This window comes from Anopheles moucheti, chromosome 2 (assembly GCF_943734755.1).
Source record: "Anopheles moucheti chromosome 2, idAnoMoucSN_F20_07, whole genome shotgun sequence".
Classification (NCBI taxonomy): domain Eukaryota; kingdom Metazoa; phylum Arthropoda; class Insecta; order Diptera; family Culicidae; genus Anopheles; species Anopheles moucheti.
This window is the reverse complement of record NC_069140.1, coordinates 96,694,836-96,718,612: the sequence shown is the minus strand read 5'-3', so window position 1 is coordinate 96,718,612 and position 23,777 is coordinate 96,694,836. Positions and strand designations below refer to the sequence as shown.

Genomic DNA, 23,777 nt, shown 5'->3' with positions numbered 1-23,777 from the left:
TCAGAACAATTAAACGGTACGGGGCATTCGTAACATTTAATGGCATTATTAGGTGCAGTACTTCGGTAATCTACTTCTTATTAATTATAATTGTAAGTAAAAGATTATTCAATTAAGTATAGCAGAGGTATCACTGCTTTTTCTACTCCACCTGATCTATATTTTTGATTGACCATAAGCAACAAAATAAGAGGCAAAAAAATGTCTGTGCTTATGAGAAAACACCAAACAGCATCATACTTTCAACGAACTGCTTTAAAAAGTAAAAAAAAATACAGCTACGGTAACGAGGAACAATTTTACTTAATTACCCAATCATTCACATCCAGCATCATAAGACCACAAAAAGATCCAACCGAGCAACGTGAAACCAACGGTGCCGTATTCACAATTGAAATCTTTCTCGAATGCAGTGACGTAAGTCATAAGTCACATATGGGAAAAGCGAAGAAGTAGAGAGACGCCGTAGAAATTAAAAAAAAAATACTCAAAACCACTGAACATACGAAACCATACGAAAACGAATCGAAACTAAACAAATAAATTAGTGGTAATTTCGAGGGAGCACGATCAAACATCAAAAAACCGCCAACGTATGACAATCCGGAACCATCCGCTCTGCTGGATGCGATGGCGAGTGACAAGCGGGGGGTGTTTTGAGGTTAGGTTGCCACAGATTGCATCATTCCCATTAAACTTCGGTTTAAATTCCGTTGCGGTAGAAATAGTGTAAGCAATATTATACTTTTACCAAAAATAGACCCTACAATTAAACATACGCATTCCGCCGCTAGTTCACAAATTTCTCCTCGACAAACACACGGACCGCATGACGGAAGAAAAAAAAAATCGTTGATTGGAATAGAGTGGAAACGTTTATATGTTATAATTAAGGTGCTTGGGTACGATCCTCTCCCGTTGATTGACGCCGGGTTGGAATGCACCACACCAGAACCGAGACGATCGAACCCCCCGATCGGTTCGGCGTGACAAGATCAACCGTAACGCGCCATTCTTGCTGCGGATGTTTAGGGGTGGGCGCCTGTTTCCCTTCCATTCGCACCGTTCCATTTGTCACGGAAGCGCAAGGCAGGTTGGGAGAATTTTACGAACATTATCGTGACAGTTTCTACCTCGCGTCTACCATAAGCCGGAACGTCTCGCATACCGAAAAGCGGGAGGGGGCCTGTCTGTGCAAAGATAATCATCATTATTACTCAATCCGAACCGAAGAAGCGGGCGGTGGCGGCGGCGGCGTCGACGTCTATCTCTATAACTATTCCGTCATAACATATTGCCGATCTGCTGCACAGTGGAACGATCGGAATTGGGAGGTAAAAAGTGATCATAAATGTTTGCTTCCAGCCCCCGCTAGGTGTACGTGTCGTCTTTCGCCGCTCGAGACTTCATAAAGTGGGGTTAATTTCATGGAAATATTTCACCCCACTTTCAGTGGGATCAGTGATCAGTTTCCTCTGCACCATCGATCACAACCCGGCGCTGGGAGAGAACCGTACATTCGATTGTTTTGCAGAAGATTATTATTTTTGTTCCACATAATAGGGCATAATCGCACGGACGGGTGGCAGAGTCGATGCAAGGGAACCAGCAAGGGTGAATTGCGGATCAAGTTCGCCCATCGCGGCAGATCGTTTGCGGATTGTTGCTGGGCACAAGTACTGCAGCATAAGCAGTAGCATAAACCATTTTTATCTCGTCTTCACCTCTTTTCTGGTCTGGTCTTGCAACCACGCTGCTGGTGAAGGTCTTTCTTTGCCTTCTTGCCTTTGCGCCGGGTCGTCTATCTGCAGAGACTCAGCCTTCGGTGCAGTAGGAAATAATTGCCTACTGCATCATAACAAAAGGCCCTTCGTAATGCAGCCGTAACCAAAAGCAGAGTGTCTGGCGACGCAAGCTGACTTCCACTATTCATCACACGGACTGATGTTTCTATATTTTCCACATAATCATTTTTCCTCCCCGAACACACACACACACAGGCGTGCCGAGAATCACAACTACAGCTCCGAAGCGAATTCCAAGCTACTGATTTTTGTTTATGCTACGAAGGAAATGCAACCGGATCTTAAAGACCGCCGTGCTCCACCACCAACACTGCCTGAAGTCACCTTGAGGGAGAGACCGAGTACAGAACAGTTATGGTTGGAAGGCTTGGACGCGGGTTTCCCTCATTTCCCCCGTTGCTTTTCTCTTCGACACAATGCAAGCTAATGATTTGTGTGTTGGAATTTGCCTTTTCTGGAGTCTTTGGAATCACGTTTTGCTTCAGGTTTCATCCAGAGCGTATTGCAATGCGGCTGCAGAGCGGCAAGTCAATTAGTAATTAAAGGCGAATATATCTCATAGACGAGGAAAAAAGTACGCATGAAGATGAATCGTTCTATCGTGCTTAACAGCTCTGGACGTAGGATAAACAAAGCATTCTCAGTAAGTTTGAGTTCTGGATGTCGACAGCCAGAGTTCGATGTCTTTTTAGACATGCTGATCCGCTTCGAAGATGATCATTAGAGTTGTTAGGACCCAAAACTGCCCAAGTAGTCCAAAAATTAAAATTCTGGAAAGAACTCTTAGATCTTTGAAACATTTACATAAAATAATTGATGAGTTAGTAATATATTTCCCAACACCTTAAAATAAAACAGGCAAGTTTCTGAAGTGATCTACATCGACAAGTCTTGGCAGGCACCGCACCATAACTTGCCAACCCACACTTGTCCGCTACTAGACTGGTTTCTGTTTTTAATGGCGATTTTGTGTATTTCATTCCAAGTCCTACGACAACCGCGGCGTGTTTTTAGGACCGAACTACAGACTACAAAATCGCCTGCTGCAACCTCGAACGTACTCCCACGAAGATGCCGTGCGACGAATCGCCCGCTGCTTATTGAAAGCTGCCGTCATCGGGGGCCTCTCAACCTCACCAGCTCTAAGTGATCGTAACGTAATAGTGGTGGTAGTATAGTAGAAGTAGCATGCGCCATACAGCCGCTGTGATTCAGGTAAATAACCCGCAACTACATTACATCGTGGCACGGAACGCATGACTTCAAAACATGAAGTGTGGGCGAAAAACAAAAATCTTTCGCCCAGTCCCCTTCGGGTACGATGCCATTCCGTCGTGACCTAGCCCTCAATTTCCTTGTCAAACTTACGCACACAAAGCGAACAAATGATAAATGGCAAAATGGTCGGCATTAGTCGCGAAAATGTCAACGCTTGTTTCCAGATTCCACGCCAACTGGGTGGGGTGTTAAATATTTATCAATGAATGAAGTCATTCTGGTGAATGAGGGTTTGAAGCAGTCAACACAGGTGTGAGATGGAAACAAGAAAGAAAGCTACCAAGATCAAGGGACAGTACACGTGATTTTGAGGCTTCTTCTGGTGACATTTCACAACCTCATTAGCAACAACTGGCGCTCAGAGAAGAATTGTGTCTGGATATTAAAATACCAGTTGATTTAGAGACTAATAATCTACATTAGTTGCCATCTAGTAACTAGTTTTCACTTTGTTGTGTATGAAACATGTTTTTTAAAAGTAATTTAACGCCTCATCAACCCACTGCACTCAGTCAAGCTTGTCCAAATCTATTAATTAACCTTTTCCACTACTAGGTGCTGTACGTAGTTTATCGAAGAAGGCCAAATAATACCATATGCTTTTGAGAAGAATGGGGTTCGTTATTTTAATTACATAAGTGGACACCTGGACAACCATGACTGGGCAAGATGATGGTTTTGTTTGTAAAGAACTCCACTCGGCCACTAGCAACACAGCAGTCTTTTATTTGTGACAGTCATCGTATGCGCATTAAAGGAGAAGCTTTACCAATAAAAAATCAAAATGGCTCAGCATGAACCATTCGATACAGAAACTACGCCGAGAGTGTGAACCGAAACCCGCTCGTTTTACAATAGAAATATCCGTGAATGTAGTACTAATACTGCGGATAAGTGGATGGCCGAATTTTCCTTTCCTATTTTTCCTTCATTTCACCGTCAGTTGAAGCATAGTACTGTCTGCGGTTGCATGCTAAGGTGCGATTATGCTGATACGCCCTTATTTTGTAGGGAGGACGATTCTGTTCAGGACGGACAGGGTACTTTCGTGTGAAGCGTAAGTTCTTCGTTGCCGAACAAAGTTGGGATCAAATTCAGTGCTTCAAAATATTTAAATAAATTTATACATTTTTTAAATCTTCAAATTGGTAAGTACAGATATATCATTATGTTTTGCGGAAAAACTTTCACAAGTGTTAGAATGAACGAACAGTCTGGCAAAATTTACGACCAGGGTACCGCTTACGCTCTTAATTTATTTGGCGTTAATCAACAAATTTGTTTTAATAAAACTGTGAAAATGCTTTAGTGGAACGGAATTGTGATTTTATGTCTGTGCTGTCAGCTGTAAGTAAGTAAAAATTCATAATATTCCAGTCAATATATAGGCCACTGTTTAATCGATATCGACACACCCTTTTTGGTCGTGCATTCGTCATAGAACGAGAAGCGCATCGAAAAGGAATATCACAAGAAAAAGCCAAATTTTCTTGACCAAAAGTTCCACAAACCAACTCTGCCTAATGTTGGTAAAACAAACAGTTAATAATGGTGTTACAACTAAATACATTTCTCATTGCGTTGGTTTCAATAACATCCTTCCTTTAATCTTCTCCAAACGCTTCTGGCAGCGGCATTTCAAACGAACTTTGAACCAATTTCCATTAACACCTACTTTAACAACATGCCGCCCTGCACACATCGATCGTGTAAAAGGGAGAAGGGAAAAAGGGAAATCATGGTTCGTTTAACAGATCATTCGATTTTCCTTCCTCTACAGTTGCATGTTGCGATGGAATGCAATCATGTTCGCTTTTCCTCAGGGGACGGATAAAGAGAATCGGTACCCAGAGGGATCCGGTAGGTGGTGTAGCGATTTTCCTCCGGTGCTGGTGATATCACCGGATCGGTATTTTGGAGCGTGATATTTTTAAGATGTGCGGCAAAACAGCACCAGAAATCCAAAGAAACAAATCAATTAAATGATTGGTTTGAATGTTTTTCCTGTGCTCTATTTGGCTAAATTTAAATAAAAGTTCGCAATGAGTTACTCTCGCACGATCAAGCGCCATCTGAATGCACTGCTCGCGAAAAGAAAACCCACCAAAAGAAACACACAGTACACAAACCTCCAACCAAAAACATCATGCTAAATTTAGTATGACGCAAGCTTGTCTTTGCAAATTAATGATGAGTTCTTGCAACAGTGAAAATCGATGGCTCCCGCGTGTCATTCGTTCGGAATAGTAGTACGGCGCACCGTGACATCATCCACTACGCCACAGTTCACGTTTTGCCCGGCGGTGTGTTCAATGTTTTCTCCGGCCAATCCAACACCGCCGTTGCACCTTTCACCGTGAGCACAGCCGAAGTCAGCGGAAATGGAAATGCCTCCGAAAATGGATTCCATCGGTAATACATTATTTTTTTATTTTCAGCCTAAATCTGTCTCGTGAGGTTCCTTCCGTTACTGCCCTAGCTTTTATGATGAAGTCCAAGCTATTCCTTTTTTTTCTCTTCGGGATTGACTTTTGAATTGAGGAATCATTTTTCGTGTTTTCTATTGACATTTTGAAATATTGATTTATTTATTGCGTTTAGTGCATTTTTTGGCACACACTTTGGTTGGACTGCGTCTAACTGACAAAAAGCATTCGACTCTACACGACTGACACGAATGCACTTTCTAGTTTGCGGATTGGTGAGCCCCCTCAAATATTCAGCATAGTTTTTCATTTCATTGTCTTGTGGAAAGGAAAGTCGCACACGAGGTGGGAGGTGCGTACCGTGTAAGTTTAACTTATTTGATGTAGTCTTCTGTTTGTTCTCTCTTTCTCGTGGTTAATTTTTTGCGAAACCTCCTAACCCACTAAACGTGAGTAGCATGTCGATATGATGATGATGATGATCGGTGCATTACCAATGAGGTCACAGCGCGAATGTCTTATGGAGAGTTTTGCTACTGGTGGATGTGTTTTGGGAGTTCCCTAAACATTCATCAGCAATATGGCTACAACGGTAATTTTTTGTGTTGTCTTCGGTATACGATAGTGGGTGGGTGATATATCTTTACACACTCTTGAAAACACGGCGCTTCACGGCCCACGAAACGATCACAAAAGGGGCGTTTGAAAGAAGTATCATTTCTCCAAGTGCCTCTTGACCTAATTTATCAAACCTAATCTGGATGTTTATTGCTACGAGAAAACGAATTGAATATTCATATGGTGTGGGTTACCAAAAAAAAAACACATCTCAAGATAATGATTTCTTCACACCTTGATGAACTTGTCAATCGATCAAATTGCGGGCCACTGACTTTTCCTTCCTTTTGTGCATTCTCAACATTTTCAACAAGATCAGAGGTTACGCTCAAATTAATTAGACTTCTTCAAAAAATCTTCGAATATTTAATAATAAATAAATTCCCAACTATAATATTCAATATCAAGCTCTAATTGTCATATGATCTTTAATTATAAACGATCATCTTTATCATTTTCTTAAAAAAAATATCTTTCGAGTACTGCAAACATGAGACTCCTATCCCCTAGATATCTCCACGAAGATGCTCTCCGGACCAGCAGCATACAAAATCACACTTAAACTTCCTCCTCCATCGAACAGGTAAAACCGGCAAGGACACCCACACGGCTGCAGGTGAAAAACAGGTTCTGTTCGACCACCTGACCGTTATCGATCGGTGCTACACCAGCAGCATCAGCACCATCACATCCCGTGCGTGGAAAACTCTCTTATCTTGCGTGCCTCCCAAGAAACACACACGAGAAGGTGCCAAAAGCATTGCCAGCGCCATAAACAACATAAAGCATTAAATCGGGTGTACGTGAGTGCGCTAAAACACTTTATCACAGCAGAGAAATCATTTCATCCCAATGCTTAGGTAGTGAACATGTGAGAGATTGACATGTGAAAATCGTGTGTAAACGTGCAGGGCAAAAAAAAGGTTTGCATTTCAATGGAAGATGTACCACCCCCCTCGGCTCAACAATGACCCACGAAATGCAGAGTTGAAGGTCACTGACATGACAAAGGCATTGTCAGTGCTGGAGTGCGTGTTTCACCTATCTATTCGAGAGCCCTGCCGTGTTGGGCGCGTGTGTGTCTGTGTTAGTTTACGCAGATTTCATACCACCCCATCACGAGATGGGGTGTGATCAAATGACTCTTGACGTACCAGAGCCTATCATTACGTATTAATTGGAGTGCAACCATCATGGAGATGTAAAAAAAAAAGTTATCGAACACCGGCATAAAGCTATCAAGCGAAATTGAAACACGAAAACGAATGATAGCGGGCTCGGACCGTATGTTCACTTTCCCTTTTGTTTTGATCCGAATCTTCGCGCACCAACCCCGCAGAGGCTTTGACGGTTGCATTATGCGTTTGGCTTCATATTGCTTACACTTGCGTGAGAAAGTGAATATATTTTCTTGTTACTTACAAATATGTTATTTAATAATTCATTTGTAAACATCCTAATATACGAATACAGGAAGAACAGCAAATTGCCAACAGAAGTGCTTTGTTGCGATCGGAGGAGGTGTTCAATATTGGCCGAAGATATATTTTCTTGTCGGAAATAGGCTGAATAAACATATTTATTCCATGTTTGTAATTAAATTATAGTCATCTTTAAAAAAAAACACACATTTTTCCAGATGTCAGAGTGTTATAGCCTTTTCTGGAGCAGCTTAAACGCGGACCCAACGTGGACAACCGGAAAGAAATTTCAGAAAAATCATCAACTCATTTAGAAACTGGCCACATACGCACATATGACGTCAACGAAAATATGCTGTCGAAGGGTAGAAAACGCACACACACACACACACACACACACACACACACACATATGTGGAGGAGGTACAACACAATGTATGATTCGGCAGTAAAAGGAAAACAGGAAAACCTTCATCAGATTTGCTGTACGACGGTGATCGCATCGAACCGCAGACGTACCAATCCTCCACCGTGGTGGAATGCAGTGAATTGCATTAAGCAAGCTTCACTGATCATCTGTGTTAGCGGGCGGCGTTCAAATAACCGTTTCCTGCAAACGTTGGCCACCACAAACGCACACACACACACATATGTTTCTTCCTTTCCTTTCGCTTTGGCGGAGGAAACAGATACTGTTTAATGTGAGCAGGTCTTGAAATGTTGTATGAAACACTATTCATCTCTTATCGAGTGGGCTGCCACTCCGTCCACCGCGAAGCAATTTCTGAACGCTTTTTGGGTGGCAACGATTGTAATAGAGAAAAAAATGACAAAATTATACCCTACCGGCCATATGAACGGTATTAGCAAACAGGTTTTTGCTAAATTATGCACCGAATCTATCCTCGATGGAGTGGGATGCATAATTTTCACGCGAAATAAAGGCATTTGCTATGATAAATATCATTAGCTTGATGTTTTCCCAACCACACACACACACTAATACTGCGAAATTCCCATTGCCCACAGTTGGAGATGTCGATTTATGCGGCTAAAAACTGGCAGAAAGCTAAGAAGCTGGCCAAAACTAGGTTGCGCGCTTTGGGTAGCTATCTCCCAATTTTTCATCCCTTCCCAAAGAGGAAGGGGCCAACGATAAGAAAAGCTCTATCGAAAGCAGCAACTCAGTGGCCAGCAAGCAGATGAAATTTGGAACTGTTGGACACCCAAGTGGAGTTGGAAAACTCGGAAACGCTCAGACTCGGGCTCTGAGTAATAAATGCAAAGACTCGAAATTCACGAAGGCTCATAATCTATAAAGATATACAATAATACACATTATTACTATTAAGTTTCTTCTATAATACGTTGAATTTAAACTAAATATCCAAAGCACTGTTAGTCTAAGGCTGCACAAATTAAGTCACTTGAAAAATTCTCTTAATTAAAACAATATTGCAGCATTTTATAGCAGAATAGAATTTCAATTCTTTACATCATGAGTCTTAAGAGAGTTGAACGACTCTTTTCAAAAGATTATTTTTATGTAAAACTAGTATATTGTATCTCTTCGATAGGAAATTAAAAAGTACCAATTTTTTAAGAAACTTTTAAATACAACTGATGAATTAAAGAACAATTGGTAGCAGCCATACTCTAAGTCTCCAATATACATGAATACTAAAGTGATACACCTGGAGCTCCTGAAGAATGGATCGTGTTTAGTAGCACCTGAGCCATTCATTGCCGACCTCTGTCCTGGTCGTCTAACCGCACCAAGTTGCGACCAACACAACAGGCTGACCAACAGACCGAACTCAATCGGCACGCCATCGAAAAATATCGTCTCTTCTTATTCCCACTGTTCCTGGTGTTGTTCCTGAGCGCTCTTTCCTTTCCATCGGTTCCATCTTCTGGTGCATTTTTTCCCTTCATCATCATCACTATCGTCATCGTCATCGGCATCATCATCATCATCATCATCCCCGCTTTCCTTCCCTGTATAACCGCCCGTCCGTTTCGGTTTCTTTTTCAATGGGCAATAAATTAAAATTCTGCCTCTTAATTTAATTTCGTTGTCTCGTGTGAATGGTACGCCAAGGGTGTCCGGGGAAAGTGGTTGGGGGGGGGGCAAAACAACGTGTGGAACCAGAAGGCTGCAGAGAGTCGGCGTGAGATAGAGCTTTCACCTCACACACCGCGGGGAGACTTGGAAGGAAGTAATCCAGTTAAGTTCCTATAAGTAAGGCACCCTTCCTATTTGATTGATTATTCTGAGATTTAGACTTCTAAATATGAATTTCATATTTGTTTTATTGGACACACAGATTACAAACTTCCCGATCGAGCTTCAGTTTGTATATTGTATAAACAAACAAAACTCGTGAAAGTGAGCCACTGCAATTCGCACAAACCCCGAAGCCGGTAGTCATTAAAACGGGTTGCAATCGAGCTAAAAATGCATCCACATCAAGGGTGTGTGAGTGAATGGTGCTTCCGATCTAGAGTGGGGGGGATTTACCTCCACTGATAAGCAGCACACACGTCCAGCAGCATAAATAATCATTGGAGTTTTGTGCGTCTTAAGCCGTCTATGCGTGAGAGAGGTGTGGCGTTTGTGCTTTCATCCCTCTGCTAGTAACGATTGAACCCTAGGCCCTTGTTTTAAAAATTCAAAACATCAACATCATCACGACATGATGTGTCACATGTAACTAGAGTTGCTGCACCCATTTTCCGCTTCTGTCAGAAAAAATAGACACAAATGATAAGAAGCATGTTCCCATCCCATTGGCCTTTTGTGTATAAATCCGGTTTAGTAGTGGAAGCAGGCGGACATTCGGGTGGAAGCGATGGGCGAATAAATGGAATATAAATACACAGTTTTGTGGTGCCACTGTCGATGGAAATCGGCGAAAGGCCACAACGGCGAAAGGTGACACAAAGCTTAGGGTCGGTGAAAACGGAAATCTGGCAAAGGTGAGAGCGAAAGTGGTTCCCTTGCCGGTCGGGGTGGAAAGTAGATAGTAGATCATCCCACCTTCGTGCTTTGCCTCAACCGCAGCAGGTTGATTTGCAATGTTGATAAACAGTGTTCGACAAATGGTTTTATGTTTCTGTAAGGTAATTAAAAGCTTTGTTGGCCTCACTTTTGCTTTCGCCTTTGGTAATCTATATCATTATTGAATTCCTCCTTCATCAGGAGTTTAGGACGATGTGTCACAATTTGTAATCTTACTTTTTAAAGTAAAATTTCTATGAAGCCAATGTTGGGGTTGATTGAAGCTTATTAAAAATCCTCTTATTTTAAATATTACAACTTCTTTAATATAAAATCCATTTCAGAACACAATGGTTAAGTTTAAATGACTTTCAATAACTTAAACTAGACCGAAACTACTAAAATATTGAACAACAATTACATACAATTCCTTGCTTTGCCTTGCTTATTTTAAAATCAAATAAAAGGCAGAATGAATCGGACCATTACGCTTGACGTGGTTGATGCACTTTGCAAAATTGCAAACTCTCCGTTGTGCATACACCGAGTCATCGGGCTTGCGTCTTGCTCAGGAATGAGAACACAATTCAGTGTGTATGTGTGTGTGCACTTGTGTGTTCGTTCATTGTACATATATCGCGGAATTTGATAAGCATTTCTTCAACGGTGTGCATTTGCTTTTGCTTTTTATTATTGCCACTCATGGAGGTCTTTTTTCGGTCGATTATGATGATGACGATGATGGCAACCGGGCCATGGCGGCTCATTTCTTTCGGCTTTACGCGCACAACAAACAACTGGATGCCGAACGAAGGAATTCAGTGGAATGTGTAACCGAGAAAGGTTTGGCTGTACATCACCTGGTAAGGTGAAAAGTTTGTTACAACAATCGACAGCGAATTGTTCGAACCGTTGACAGCTTTATATTCGCGAAACTTAAAAAAGATTGATGAGTGTCTGTTAAAAGATCACTGAAAGGGAAAACAAGAACCACAACACAAGTAGATAAGATATGATCGACCAGTGGTTTTGTCAATCGGTGTTATCTGTGTTGTCATATTTGCGTCCTTTCTTTCCAAAATACACTATCTGTTTGTGGTAACGAATTCCAACAGCACAACGACAGTTAAAGAGAATGCATTTTTAGGTTGCTCAAAATTGAATAATGATAACGAAATTGTGTTAATCTCCTGGTGAATCATTGCAATGCGTGACAAGCGCTTCAACGAAGGTGCACACGACTAGTCGCCACTCCATATTGGTCAACAATCAAAGTTCAACAAACATTAAATAATTTTCCTGGTTCTTTTGTGAATCTATTTCGGCAGTGTGCAAACAAAACAACCAGGAAGAAACAACGTTCGTTCGCTAAAACCGTATTAGACCGCTGTTTGTTTGTTATGCTAATTTACAGACATGCAATTGGTGCGTTGGCATTCATTAATGGGAACGAATTGCCTTGACTTTTGGAATGTGATTTAAAGTTTATTCACTGCGTGAAAATCTCGTCCAAAATTGATTGATCAAAATCTTCACAAAAACAGTGCGAGAAAAGCATCAGATGACAGTTTTCCACACCTACCGATTGCACACACAAAGAAAATCCGAGAAGCATCGTTATACGAATACATTCGTACACACACTGTCACCTCGCACTGTCTGACAAGAATGCTCTACATTTCACCCCAAACTGTTGCGCAAACTCGTCTACTAGATGGGGGTGATAGATGACTACAAAGGGACACACTACAGATTGTTTGCTCAACAAGGAGCACACTGAGATACGTCCATTCTCAGCTACATTTCATCTAAGGATGCCGTCCGCTACTGGAAAGCATTTCAAACGTCATTTTCCCCCTTTGTGAGACGGTGACCATGGCCTTGTGCATCTTCCTCGCACAAGGTGACAGCCAAAAGTGTTCGATTCTACGCATTAGCGGGCAGGTTTTGTTAATGCGGAATAATTTCCTTAAATGTCTGGTGCCAAAACTTTACTTACAAATCTGGATTCCTGGGTTTCCATGTCGTACGCAGACCGTGTTGATGGTTGCTGATGTTGGTTTTCCATGGTTTACTCTGCTGGGGCGTTTTTCCACGCTTTTTCCTTTTATCGTTGTTGTTCTCTTTCTCTCTCACACTCAGTCAAAGTTCACCAGTGCGTTGCGAACGATGTAAAATGCATCACCAAACGCTTCTTCGCCGTGCATTGATGGGACGAACGAAGGTGTGAGCGGTGAGGGAAGGGTGGAGGAGAGTGACAATTTTTGCTGCAACTTATGCTCTCACCCAACAACGCATACGGGTTGCCGTGGGATGATGATGTGAGAACAGGTTGCATACGGTGGTGCCGTGACCAGGATGCTCGGTTCACGTACAGTGCACAAAAACCACAAAACGGTACGCCTTTCAGTTGCAATGGCACCGGACCGAGGTACGTGCGGGGCCCAGCGCGAGGTGTATGTCAGCAACCCCGCACAAATCGAACCGATGACGAAATCGCGACTTTACGCAAAAAAAAAAACAGCGAACCACACCGATTCACAGATGAGTAATCCAAGTAACCTCTCCCGATCGAAATCGAACACACAGTGCGCAGGAGGGTTCGACGAATCCGGGGGTGGTGTTGGTGGTGGATTTAAGTCGCGGAGGATGGACCTTTGCAGCTGGTGCAAATGCTCCCGAATTCACGACCACCTGAACCGTTCACTTCCGGTAACGCGCTCGCAACACTTCCGTATGGATGGAAAAATCAACCTTTCAGCGAAAGCCTCATCAATTGGGCTCCGGTTTTGACATCATTTCTTTCCACTCGTTTTTTTTTTCTTTCTTCATTCCATACACTCGACACACACATTCATACACGCACACACACGCACGCCCTCTTGCACGTACAACACACGCGACACACACTTTCGCTTCCTCGTTTACCGTCGTGGTAGTAGTGAGCTCGCACACACATTCACACACACTTTTCACGGAACAGCATATTTTCTAACTTTACATTTATTTGCTGTTGCTTTGGATTCGATACTTTTGCACACTTTACGCTTCGCACCGAAATGGGAAAAGTTGAATTTCACTAGCCACCTGGACACGCACACACAACACTTCTGGGTGCCGATTTGCAAGATTCGAGACCTATCCAAATGACATCCACACGTCGGCTTTACACTTTACGACTACTCCAATCATTCACGGGACTGCAACCAAAGAAACGCATTCCCACTAAACGCGCAGCATCTTTATCCCACACAGCAAACTTTTTCACTTTGTTTGCAAGTTTTCTTTGCACTTTGACTGACCGAAATTCTTACACTTCACTGCTGCTGGTGCTGCTGCTGCTGCTACTGCACACTCTGCGCGTTCTTCCACGGTGGACTAAATAACGTTAACGTTTCTAACTTGTTCTGCCCTATAATACGTTTACGCCTCGCATGCCCACAGCGAAGGCGTACCACACAACTAACAGTATACACACGGGTACGCTAAATTACGGTGTAATTTACACTAAATTTATGCTGTTTAGACACGGACGACGAGCGACACACACCCGTCCTGCTCGAGGTTACAAATGGATGTGCCAAGATTCATATACTTGTCAGATCCACCTTCAAGCTTTCAGGCCATGAAGCGCCATCTTGAAACATATGTTCGAAAGTCGTATCTACGCATCTTGATTTATGCTGCGATTATTCGTTCCCAAATAGCACTATTGGCCGAGAAGTGCACTACTGACAAATAGAGGTTTAAATTCTTCCCTGATGGATTTTATATTAAGCTGGAAAAAACACAATAATTATACGAGTCTGCGAAAGAATCTTCGTGCACTTTCTCATACACTGAAAAATTGTATCGTTCAAGAAAGTAATGAGGGTACAAGCAATTTCAGAGCGAATTTCGAACTTTACTCTCTATGTAGTTTGGGCTCAACTGACATTTCGGAAGTCAAGAGAATGTAAATAAACACACAATTCAACTGCGATGCTCTCGCAAGAGGATGTTAATTTCATTGAAAATTCGCTTTCTTATGAAGATAAGGTAAGTGGCAATAAATTCAATCATTCCTGGACTAATTAAAAATCCGCTCTTGTTTTGTAGGTATCGCTAATTTTTCTTCTCTACGGACACCGGAACCCACAATATGCGCTGCAAATTCTTACCGTGGTGAGTCGAGCTTCGGTTTCTGAGGAAACAAGCTTCCTGGTGGACTGGATGAATTACGTACATCAGTCAAGTGATTGGGAAAACGAGTTGCTTGAAGTACTGACTATCATGGAACAGAACCTTTTGCTTCTACGTGCTGGTTATGATGACGATGAGCTACGGTTGAAGTTTTTCCCACGAACGGCAGAAATTGCTTGCTTTGTTCACCCGATGCTGAAGGGATTGTATCACTTTTGTGAACGGCTTAATGATGAGAATACGTCCAAACTGGTGAATCAGCTGCAGCGATCTACGAGCATTCCTTCACAGCAGAATCCATGTATGGAAATAGCTCTACTTCATCTGCTTTGCAACGAAGGCATTCAACTGGGATTGAAACAATCAGGCCAAGAAAGTAACCTTTTGGTGCTAACCGCCGCATGCAAAGCGGTAGAGTTGTACGACCATAGTGATTTCCTGAAGAGTATCGTATCACATTTTAATCGCCATCTTTCCAATCAGAATCAGGAACAATCTGACGCTAGCACAAAGAACATTCCCAACATCTCTGATGTGACCGTCGGCCACAGTCCATCAAAGTCTGTAATAACAAAGATTCAAACGACACCATCACCTCTAGAATCCTACACATTCCATCCCGAACGAGCAGGTATTGTTTTGCTGATAAACCAGTTCACCTTTTACCGTGAAACAAATCCAGAGCTTATCGAACTGATGCCTCCTAGACCTTTGAAAGATCGAAAGGGCACTGAAGTGGACAAAAAAGCATTGGAGAGCCTTTTTACAGAGTTTGGGTACGAGCTGATATTGGAGGAAAACAACACACATCACCAAATATTGCAAGCGGTGCAACACGCTGTTCAGCGTATAAAATCAATGCACTGTTCATTGGTTGTTTGTCTACTATCCCATGGTCAGGAAGGTAAGGTGTTCGGTTCGAATAGCATTCCGGTGGAAGTGAAAGCTATCCAGCAACTGATGGCCAATGAACGACTCACTGGGAAACCGAAGCTATTGATCGTGCAGGCTTGCCAGGGTGCGGATCTGCAATCGGCCGTCCCGATACCGAACCACGAACTCGATGGACTTGACGGAGAAGAAAAGACAGCATCGGTGTTTATGGATTTTCTAGTCGCTTGGTCCACCGTGCCAGGATTTGCGTCGATACGGCACATCGAAAAGGGTTCCTGGTTTATTCAGGAACTGTGCGCAAAAGTGCGCCAATTGTATGAAAGGTAAATTTCACACGAAAATGAAAAATGAAAACTACTATAATAACGGTCTTGTTTTGCAGTGAGCATATCATGGATATACTAACAGCTGTGATAAACGATGTAGCGAGCAAACGAGGATATGGCAATGAATGCATGGTGCCGATTGTGCAAAGTACATTAAGCAAAAAGCTTTACTTCCAACGAAGAACTTGAACTAAAGGAGTACAAGATTAAGAAAAGTGAAATACATTTTTAAGTGTCTTAGTGTCCTTAAATGTTAAAAGCAATAAAATCATGTTTTCAACTACATTCTTTTAAATGTTTACGGAAAAATTGCGCAACAACTGAAAAGTAATTTCTGGACGTTTTACCACACGTGTGTTCATTGGATTATTCTAAAAAACGTAAATCTACCATTTGCAACAAAAAATAATAATTTTAATTAAATAAAGTAAACACACACACCGTAACGGTTATTTGCGCATGTTAAAACCATGCGTCTCCATCTAGATCGACGTACGGTAGTCGATGAAACGAAAAGTCAGAAATACTCGATGTACCAAAACCAGGATATCCTTTCTCGCTGGTGTGTAGGAAAGGCTAGTCCGATGAAAAGCGACGGTTCGTTGACAGCAACACCGTCGTCCGTAAATTCCCCACCCAAAATTGCCAACCGAGCAGCAGCAGGCACAAGGAAAAATGTTTGAGCACCCCAACGCCAAGTAGTGAAAAAAGCTTCCAAAAACATTCCCTATCCCAACGCGTAACAAGGTTATAGTCGAGTGAAAGATGCAGAAGAAGGCTGTCAAGAAGGATGCTCGTCTGCACAACGAAAGAACAGCTCCAAAGTTATACTAAGCAACCACCCGTTTGTGCAGTTTTGTTCTATGGTGTAATCATGTTTGTCGAGTTTATTGAACGTTGGCAGTCCTCCGTGTAAAATGTTCCTTTCGTTTGTCAATCTTTGTTTGGATTAATGAACGTATCCGTCCCAATCTCTATGGTGCAGGTAAGCTTGATGGTGAGATTTACGATACGGAACAGCGACGATGTTGCCCGAAACGTAATTGCACGTAAACGTAAAGCCCAGTACAACATCCGTGTGAAGCACAACCCGTGAATGATGAAAAGTGTTCGTTAGCAACACACGGCATCGAATTTCATCATTTCCCATTTCCTCGCATGTGTTTAGTGCAATCGTGTAGTCATTGGAAAATACGCTGCAGTATCCTTTCCTGACCCATACCATTGTGTGTGTTTGTGTATGCGCGTGTGTGCCCCGATACTTGACATTAGCGACACAAAGTGGAGCAAGCAGAATCGATCAAAAGTGGGAGCCACCTTTTTTCATCGATTTTGCAACGGCGCAACTGTCAGGATATGGGCAGTGAAGGGACACGTATATGAAAACACCCATACCATCGCATCCAACGTTTGCGACGAAAAAGCGCGCCGAAAAAAGAAAGGGCAGCGCTCCCGTCAAAATAAACATAAATGTGTCGCGCGGAAAAAGGTCCTTCGGGCTGTTTTTTCCCTTCGCAACAGGGACACGGTAGTGTGCTTTAAGCCGTGTATGTGTGCATGAGAGTGTGTGTGTGCGTGGTTGTAACAGTGAATATGATTGAATAAGAGATAAACACACAACTTGTTCGTATCCGTATGCCAGCATCCGTGTGCTTCCAGTTTGCTGTGCGTTCTATTTCCCCTAGTGTCCTGCAGGCAAATGCAGCTTTATTGACACTGTTTGTCAAGAAAGCAGTACCGAGATGGAGTTCTTTGTTTAGATGTCCACCGAGTGTGTACCATTAGCTACGGAAAGGGAAGTTGCGAAATGAGTCAAAAATAGACAAATTAAGCAGCGGTAGTGTATAGCTAGAAAGCTTGTCCCGGAGCGTCGTTCACTGGAAGTGTCTCATTAGACTAGCGCAGGTAAACAGAGGCAATCAGAGGCTACATTTTCTTCGTTCTTCCACGCGCCAGAAGGTGGTACGGGGTATTGCTGACGTAAAGACAACGGCACACAACTAGAGATCAGCAGGAAGATGCATTACCGCCACGAGGATATTTTGGTGCCACACGCGCGGAATAACCATTCCCTGGGTGTAGCTGCATCCGATGCGAAATATGAACAATCCATCGTTTGGCCCTTCCTTATTCAGGTAAGACTATGTTTCCTCCGGTGGACTGTGGTGCGAATGTTATGTTTGTTGATAAAATGGCATATTCGTGTCAGTGCAACCGTTTCATTTCCGTGTCCTTGTTCGTTCCAATCAACAGAATGCGATGGAAAATCCGCTTTGCACCTCGACCACGTCAACGACATCGACCGTATCCGTGCTGCTCTGGACGACGATTGCGGTGTTCGGGATTGTTTACACCTTGCTGGGTAAGAGCTGGCCACTTGACCTCGTTTACCTTGAGCTGAAATGTGTTGTGCGCTTCGAGCGTTACCGGATGAATCTGTTCTCCCTGGTTTTTTTGTTTGGACGAGCGTCCTTGAGAAGGTTGAAGATGTGACATTTGCGTGTTGCCCTCAGGTGTCTTCATCTGCATTTCATCGAACCGCAAGTTGGCTTCGTATAGTGACGATTAAAGATTAGGAAAGATTTATGATGCCTAATATCAATGTCTAATGCCAGTAGGCTTTGTTTTGGCGTTACTAAGCCTGCAATTAGTAAGGGAGACCTTGGAGAGATGCAATATATTTAAGAATTGCTAAGATTATTCGATCCATCACACGTACACGTTACTCACATCTGAATTCCCCTTTCAGGATATCGATGCCTACGCGCGATAGGATTCCTCACCGGATTAGCGGCCGGTGCCGGTTGTATAGTTCTGTTGCAGAACAAAAACATAACCGGATTCGGCAACCTAGCGGCACCAGGTAAGTTTCAATGAACAAATTTGTTAGAACCATACGACTGCACGGATTCCCTGTGTCGTTCTTCCATTTTAGCATTGGCCGTTGTTGCTGGCCTGTTCGGTGCAGTACTCGGTTCGACACATCCCATCTCATCCACACTGATAGGAGCTTCCGCCGGTGCATTAGTAGCCGGTGCAACGATTGCCGCCTGCATAGCCACGTTACCTCATTACATATTTGGTGTAAGTTGTGATCAACTTCGTATCCCAGCAAGCGAAAAGATGCTCATGTGCACTATCCTTTTCTTCCGTTCCAGGAGAACGAGCTGTTCGTATCCGTCGTCGGTGGAGCCATCATTTGTGCCATCGTGACACTGTTCTGCCCAAAGTTTATGTCCATCATCGCATCCAGCATCATCGGTTCCGCCATGATACTTTGCTCGATCGATTTCTTTATGCATGGACTGAACACGCTCGACTGGGTAAGCAATAACCGCCGGTCAGAAAAGGGGGAAAGCACTTTACATCCGCAAATCTCTCCCTTCCGGTTGCAGATCTTCAACATGAAGCCAGACCCCACGCCACCGCCGTGCTGGGGCGGTGTGATCCTTTGCTGCTGGCCCATCTCGTCCGTGCTTGGGGTGCTGGTGCAGAGCTTTGTTACCGCCTGGAAAATTGACCACCGGCGTCAGCTACATCACCGCCGGAGGCGACACTACAAGGGCCGGTCGGGTTCGAGATCGCGCGAAACCCGGGAAGAGGCCCGCCAGCGCAAGTATCGCTATCTGTATCAGGTTCGCACTGCCCGGGGCGATATTATCTCGCAGGTGAGCGTAGTGTGCCATTACGGGGACCGGATTAGTTCGAACCCCGTGTGTTCGGGTATTTATTTATGGCAAAGTTTTCGTTTCCCTTAGATTCTTAGATAAGCTGTTCTAAAGCACGGAGTAGCTTTGAATCATAAAAGAAAAGAAACTCGACCATGAGATATAGCGTGAGCGGAAGGTATGGGTTTGTGTGCATGCTTTGCTTCGCCATTTGCCACTACGTAATTATTCGTTCCTTTATGCTTTTGACGAGAGAAGCACAAGTAGCAGCAGGCTCGCCGCGTGTATTGCATCCGGAAAGGGATGCAATGACCGTACAGTTATCAAAGACTTTTTAAATTAAATTTTGAAGAATAAGAATAGATAGTTAAACACAACACACCCGGTTTGGAAGAAGCATTCCAAAACAACGCCTTAAGCATCACTACCATTACGCTTGTTTAGTCACTCAACAATCACACACCAGTGCCTGAAGCATCTTGTAAATGGTTAGGCATGTTTACTTTCCTGCCTAGTCGTGTAAGCACGATCTCCCACGCATTGCTCACACACGTTTGTGGTCCGTTTTTGCTCTATCTTTCAGAATTTTGTGTCCGCCCTACAGAAGCATGTTACCACGGATTCCGGCCCACCATCGGAAGTATCCACGAAGCTAGGTTCGAACGATCGCAACACAGCCCGCAGCGACCGCACCCATCTGACGAACCTGCCCGATTCCGACTTCGATAAGATGGATTCGAGCTGCGAGAAACGTTGACAGAAGCTGTCGTCCGTGTCGGGTAAGTAGTACCGGTCGGGCGGTGTCGGACATCGGCGCAGCGAGCGCCTTTCCCGGCAGTATTCGAGCCGCAGCATTGCCCAGGAGATCGATCGTGAACTGGCACGCACTATGCCACCGGGCAGCGATACCGATCCTCGCTGATTCAATCATCTGTTTTACGGTTTAGGTTAATATAAGTGTTTTTACGTTTAACGCAATTACCACCAGTCGGACGGATCTTTTTGAAACCCCGTGAAACAAAGAGCAAAACCAAACTTTAACGGTGTTCCATTAGCATTTAGGATGTTGGGCAGGAGTCGAAAGCGATTTACGATTGTTTATTGAATGTGTTGCGTGTGCAATAGTGCACACAGTTGGATGATTCCAAAATTGATAAAAAAGTGATGCAAAAGAGGTTACCGAGATGGGTAGATGGATGGAGAGAAGGAAATACATTGTAAATGACAAGTGTGACAAACGAAAAAGAATAAAAAAATGAACGCGGGAACAATACAAAACAATTGTAAAGTGGGTGCTCGAAGAGCAAACTGCAAGTGGAAATCCGTGACATGGAACGCTAGAACTCAAAGAGCAAGATTTGCACAAGCAAGACAGGGACATAGGCTACACGAAATGTTGCGCGAGAAATATCTCTATAGTGAATAAAAGTTTTACAAAACCTTAATCCTTAATCGACATTTATACTGCAGTAAGGGTGAAGACGATGGGCGTCAGTGATTATCTTCCGCGAGATTGAATCTAATTCATGATTTTGAACTGTAGTAGCAAGCTAATGACTAAAATACACACTCACACGATAAACCAAGATAAAGCGAGCGAAGCAAAACGTAAAACCAAAGCGCAGACAAAACGATGCAAGGCGAGAACGCGAGCGTGACGAGGTTGGTTCACATAAAAGTAATCTTATAAAGGGTAAATAACACATAAAACATCGTAAATCTCATGCAAAGTTTTGCAAAACTCAACGCTCTTAATCTAAAGGAAATGAAAGATGAAGCAACAAAAGCACAAATCGCACGCCAGGCGAGGCGAATGCATGCATTTAAAACAGAAATAACTTAATCGTTAAATAAGCCCAAAGTTAAAGGAAAGAAATGGAATCGAAGCTGTACAATGAATAAGTAAAGTATGATACGAAAGCGCATGAAAGAATAAGCAATGAGATATTGAAACAAAACAAAAAATACAAAGAAACGGAACCGTCTAATGGTTCCACCCTCTCCAAAAGAATCAGAAATGTAAGAAAAAGCTAGTGAAATGTATTTTCTGTTGCAATAAACATAATACATAACTAGACTAGGTTATCAAAAACGGTATAAGGAAATAAAGGACAGAAACAGAAAGGAAAAAAAACAGAATTGTAAAATGGTGCAGAAACGCAATTGCAAAAATGGGGCTTTCAACACACACCAGCTCGTAAGAGATGCATAGAAATTCTGTTTGGAACTTGTAAAGAGAACAAAACGGAAGGGCAAAGAAGGAAACCCACGTGTACAGTTGTAGGGCTATTCGTTCAGTGTGTAACTACGCGCATTATATCGTTCCAGTGACTAGTGTGACTAACTGTTGTTCTCCTTCTTTTTTGTGGTTTGATTTTAACCTTTTTATCGCAACGTATCGAGTGGTTTCGTACGCGCTCCCGCTACTATCGAAACCATTCACTTAAAGCCAGTGTTGTTCGTTTATTAAAGATAAACAATTCTTAAAGTAACTAAATGCAGCAAGCAGACATGGTATAAAGTTAATGGCAAGCTAAATTCGAGGGCAAATTTGAATGAAGAAGAGTAGTACACTTAGTGGAAAATTTAATTCGGCCGCGGTGGGGTAAACGAAACTGTGAAACAATAATGCGAACTGTGAAGGTTTAGTAGAATGGAAAAGGAATTATGAAACGGAGTGTGCAGTGTGGAGAAAGGATTTTATCGAATTGTGGTACATAACGGTGGGAGTCGAAAGAAAACGGTGCTGTAACGACGAAGGATTCGTTCCAATGCAAATGCAGAGAGGTTGTGCTTCGCAGTAGACAAGAAGAAATGGACGAACAGGAGACACACTAGCGGACAGAAGTATTCCGAAGGCAAAAGGATAGCTACTTAATGGATGTGTATAGGTTTATAATGGAAGCTCAAATATATAAACAACATATTTTGGAATTAACAAAGTGTGGTAATTTACCTTCATTTGATTGTCTGTTTTATAGCTCTGGATATCCCTATAGCAGGAAGTAAGTGTTACATCTTTCAAGTTATTCTCATATTTTCTCTCATTGTCAGTAATTTTAAAATTTTAGAATTAATTTTTATCTACTTCAATTGCATTGTGCATTTACACAAAAAAATGTTGATGTACTACAATTTAGTACATAATTACACTCTTACAAATGTTGCACGGCCATACAAATTAGTGTTCATGCAAATGAACGAACAGGATGAATTGGTTTGCTTCTTCTTCTCATCTTCCCATTCTTCCTTAAAGGATAACCAGACTCCTCCTACTTTTTTGCCCATGCATACGCGCGCACTATGCATGCTTCGATGGACAACAACATGAGTATGCCCTAAAATTGTCCCTTCACGGTAGGCATCGTTACAGAATTTGACATTTTGAATAATTAATAATTGTTGTCAATGAAATACGATCGACACAATTACTGTTTTGCGAAGATTACATGTCAGACCTTCGAACACGGTTAGATGTGTCATTTAGTATTATAACTCCTCACAATGAGCTGCATAATAACACCAAGTGGGAAAACAGCTGCAGAGGATTGCTTTAACGATAGCATAACATGTCTACTTCCACTGTGTCTGCTGTGTACTTCTGGTCTATTCCAGAGAAGCAAATTATAAAATTTTACAATATGTCTACGAAAGTAGAAATTAGATACGATTTATTCAACAACTTATCTACTTGTATAGTGAGTAAAACGCATCGTTCAATCATATCGCAGTTTGAAAATCATGAAATTAACTTCTTTTGCAGGGGTGGCGAACACAGCCAACGATTTGCCTATTTTTAACAAGAAGTTAGATACACTAGAGTAATTTTATGTAAACGATTTCTTTAAGCTGCAGCTGCTGAAACTGTTTTCTATCAATAACTGCTTATTTTATATCACAACAAGTTGTTTCTCTCGGTGTATCACAGTTACAAGACCGATCGTATTGTGTAAGGTTGTGGATGAGTTGTTGAAGGAATTTAAAGGGCTCTGGTGCAGCAAAGGTAACAATTCGCTTTACTACGATGCTCATGCTTTAACAATTTGTAGCTTTCTCAAAACACAAAATCTGTTTTTTGGCTGTTTTCAAAATTTTCCCTACGCGATCAACGAGCAAAGAAGGCGTGGCTACAAATATTCCTTTGCGTGAGCGCTAAAG

General features: G+C 42.5%; 3 protein-coding genes across 9 annotated transcripts in view; 2 read left to right on the top strand and 1 right to left on the bottom strand.

The window, feature by feature from the left end:
• LOC128298743 (patronin) overlaps positions 1 to 13,007 on the bottom strand; it is a 49,917-nt gene extending 36,910 nt beyond the window's left edge. For all 6 annotated transcript variants that reach the window (XM_053034516.1, XM_053034517.1, XM_053034520.1 and 3 more), the window contains exon 1: positions 12,549 to 13,007. In XM_053034516.1, coding sequence (XP_052890476.1) covers positions 12,549 to 12,617 — 69 coding nt within the window. In that variant the 5' untranslated portion in view covers positions 12,618 to 13,007. The remainder of the gene's footprint in view (positions 1 to 12,548) is intronic.
• A 1,491-nt stretch (positions 13,008 to 14,498) lies between these two features.
• Positions 14,499 to 16,140, top strand: LOC128310105 (caspase-8). Its single transcript, XM_053046657.1, has 3 exons — positions 14,499 to 14,587; positions 14,648 to 15,948; positions 16,008 to 16,140. Exons 1-3 carry the CDS (start codon positions 14,531 to 14,533, stop codon positions 16,138 to 16,140), a joined length of 1,491 nt encoding a protein of 496 aa, XP_052902617.1. The 5' UTR covers positions 14,499 to 14,530.
• A 1,243-nt stretch (positions 16,141 to 17,383) lies between these two features.
• Positions 17,384 to 22,551, top strand: LOC128305112 (transmembrane protein 198). Of its 2 annotated transcripts, XM_053042425.1 has the most exons (8): positions 17,384 to 17,574; positions 17,647 to 18,086; positions 18,205 to 18,313; positions 18,701 to 18,814; positions 18,887 to 19,035; positions 19,110 to 19,274; positions 19,347 to 19,619; positions 20,203 to 22,551. In XM_053042425.1, exons 2-8 carry the CDS (start codon positions 17,970 to 17,972, stop codon positions 20,374 to 20,376), a joined length of 1,101 nt encoding a protein of 366 aa, XP_052898385.1. In that variant the 5' UTR covers positions 17,384 to 17,574; positions 17,647 to 17,969; the 3' UTR covers positions 20,377 to 22,551. The 2 variants fall into 2 exon arrangements, with proteins under 2 accessions (XP_052898385.1, XP_052898379.1); XM_053042419.1 differs by having other exon boundaries at positions 17,384 to 18,086.
• Positions 22,552 to 23,777: the final 1,226 nt, after the last annotated feature.

Coding starts and splice junctions, on each gene's coding strand:
- LOC128310105 (XM_053046657.1), top strand. CDS start 14,531: ATGCTCTCGCAAGAGGATGTTAATTTCATTGAAAATTCGCTTTCTTAT. Junction 14,588..14,647: donor CGCTTTCTTATGAAGATAAG/GTAAGTGGCAAT, acceptor CTTGTTTTGTAG/GTATCGCTAATTTTTCTTCT. Junction 15,949..16,007: donor GTGCGCCAATTGTATGAAAG/GTAAATTTCACA, acceptor CTTGTTTTGCAG/TGAGCATATCATGGATATAC.
- LOC128305112 (XM_053042425.1), top strand. CDS start 17,970: ATGCATTACCGCCACGAGGATATTTTGGTGCCACACGCGCGGAATAAC. Junction 18,087..18,204: donor TTTGGCCCTTCCTTATTCAG/GTAAGACTATGT, acceptor TCCAATCAACAG/AATGCGATGGAAAATCCGCT. Junction 19,620..20,202: donor GGGGCGATATTATCTCGCAG/GTGAGCGTAGTG, acceptor TCTATCTTTCAG/AATTTTGTGTCCGCCCTACA.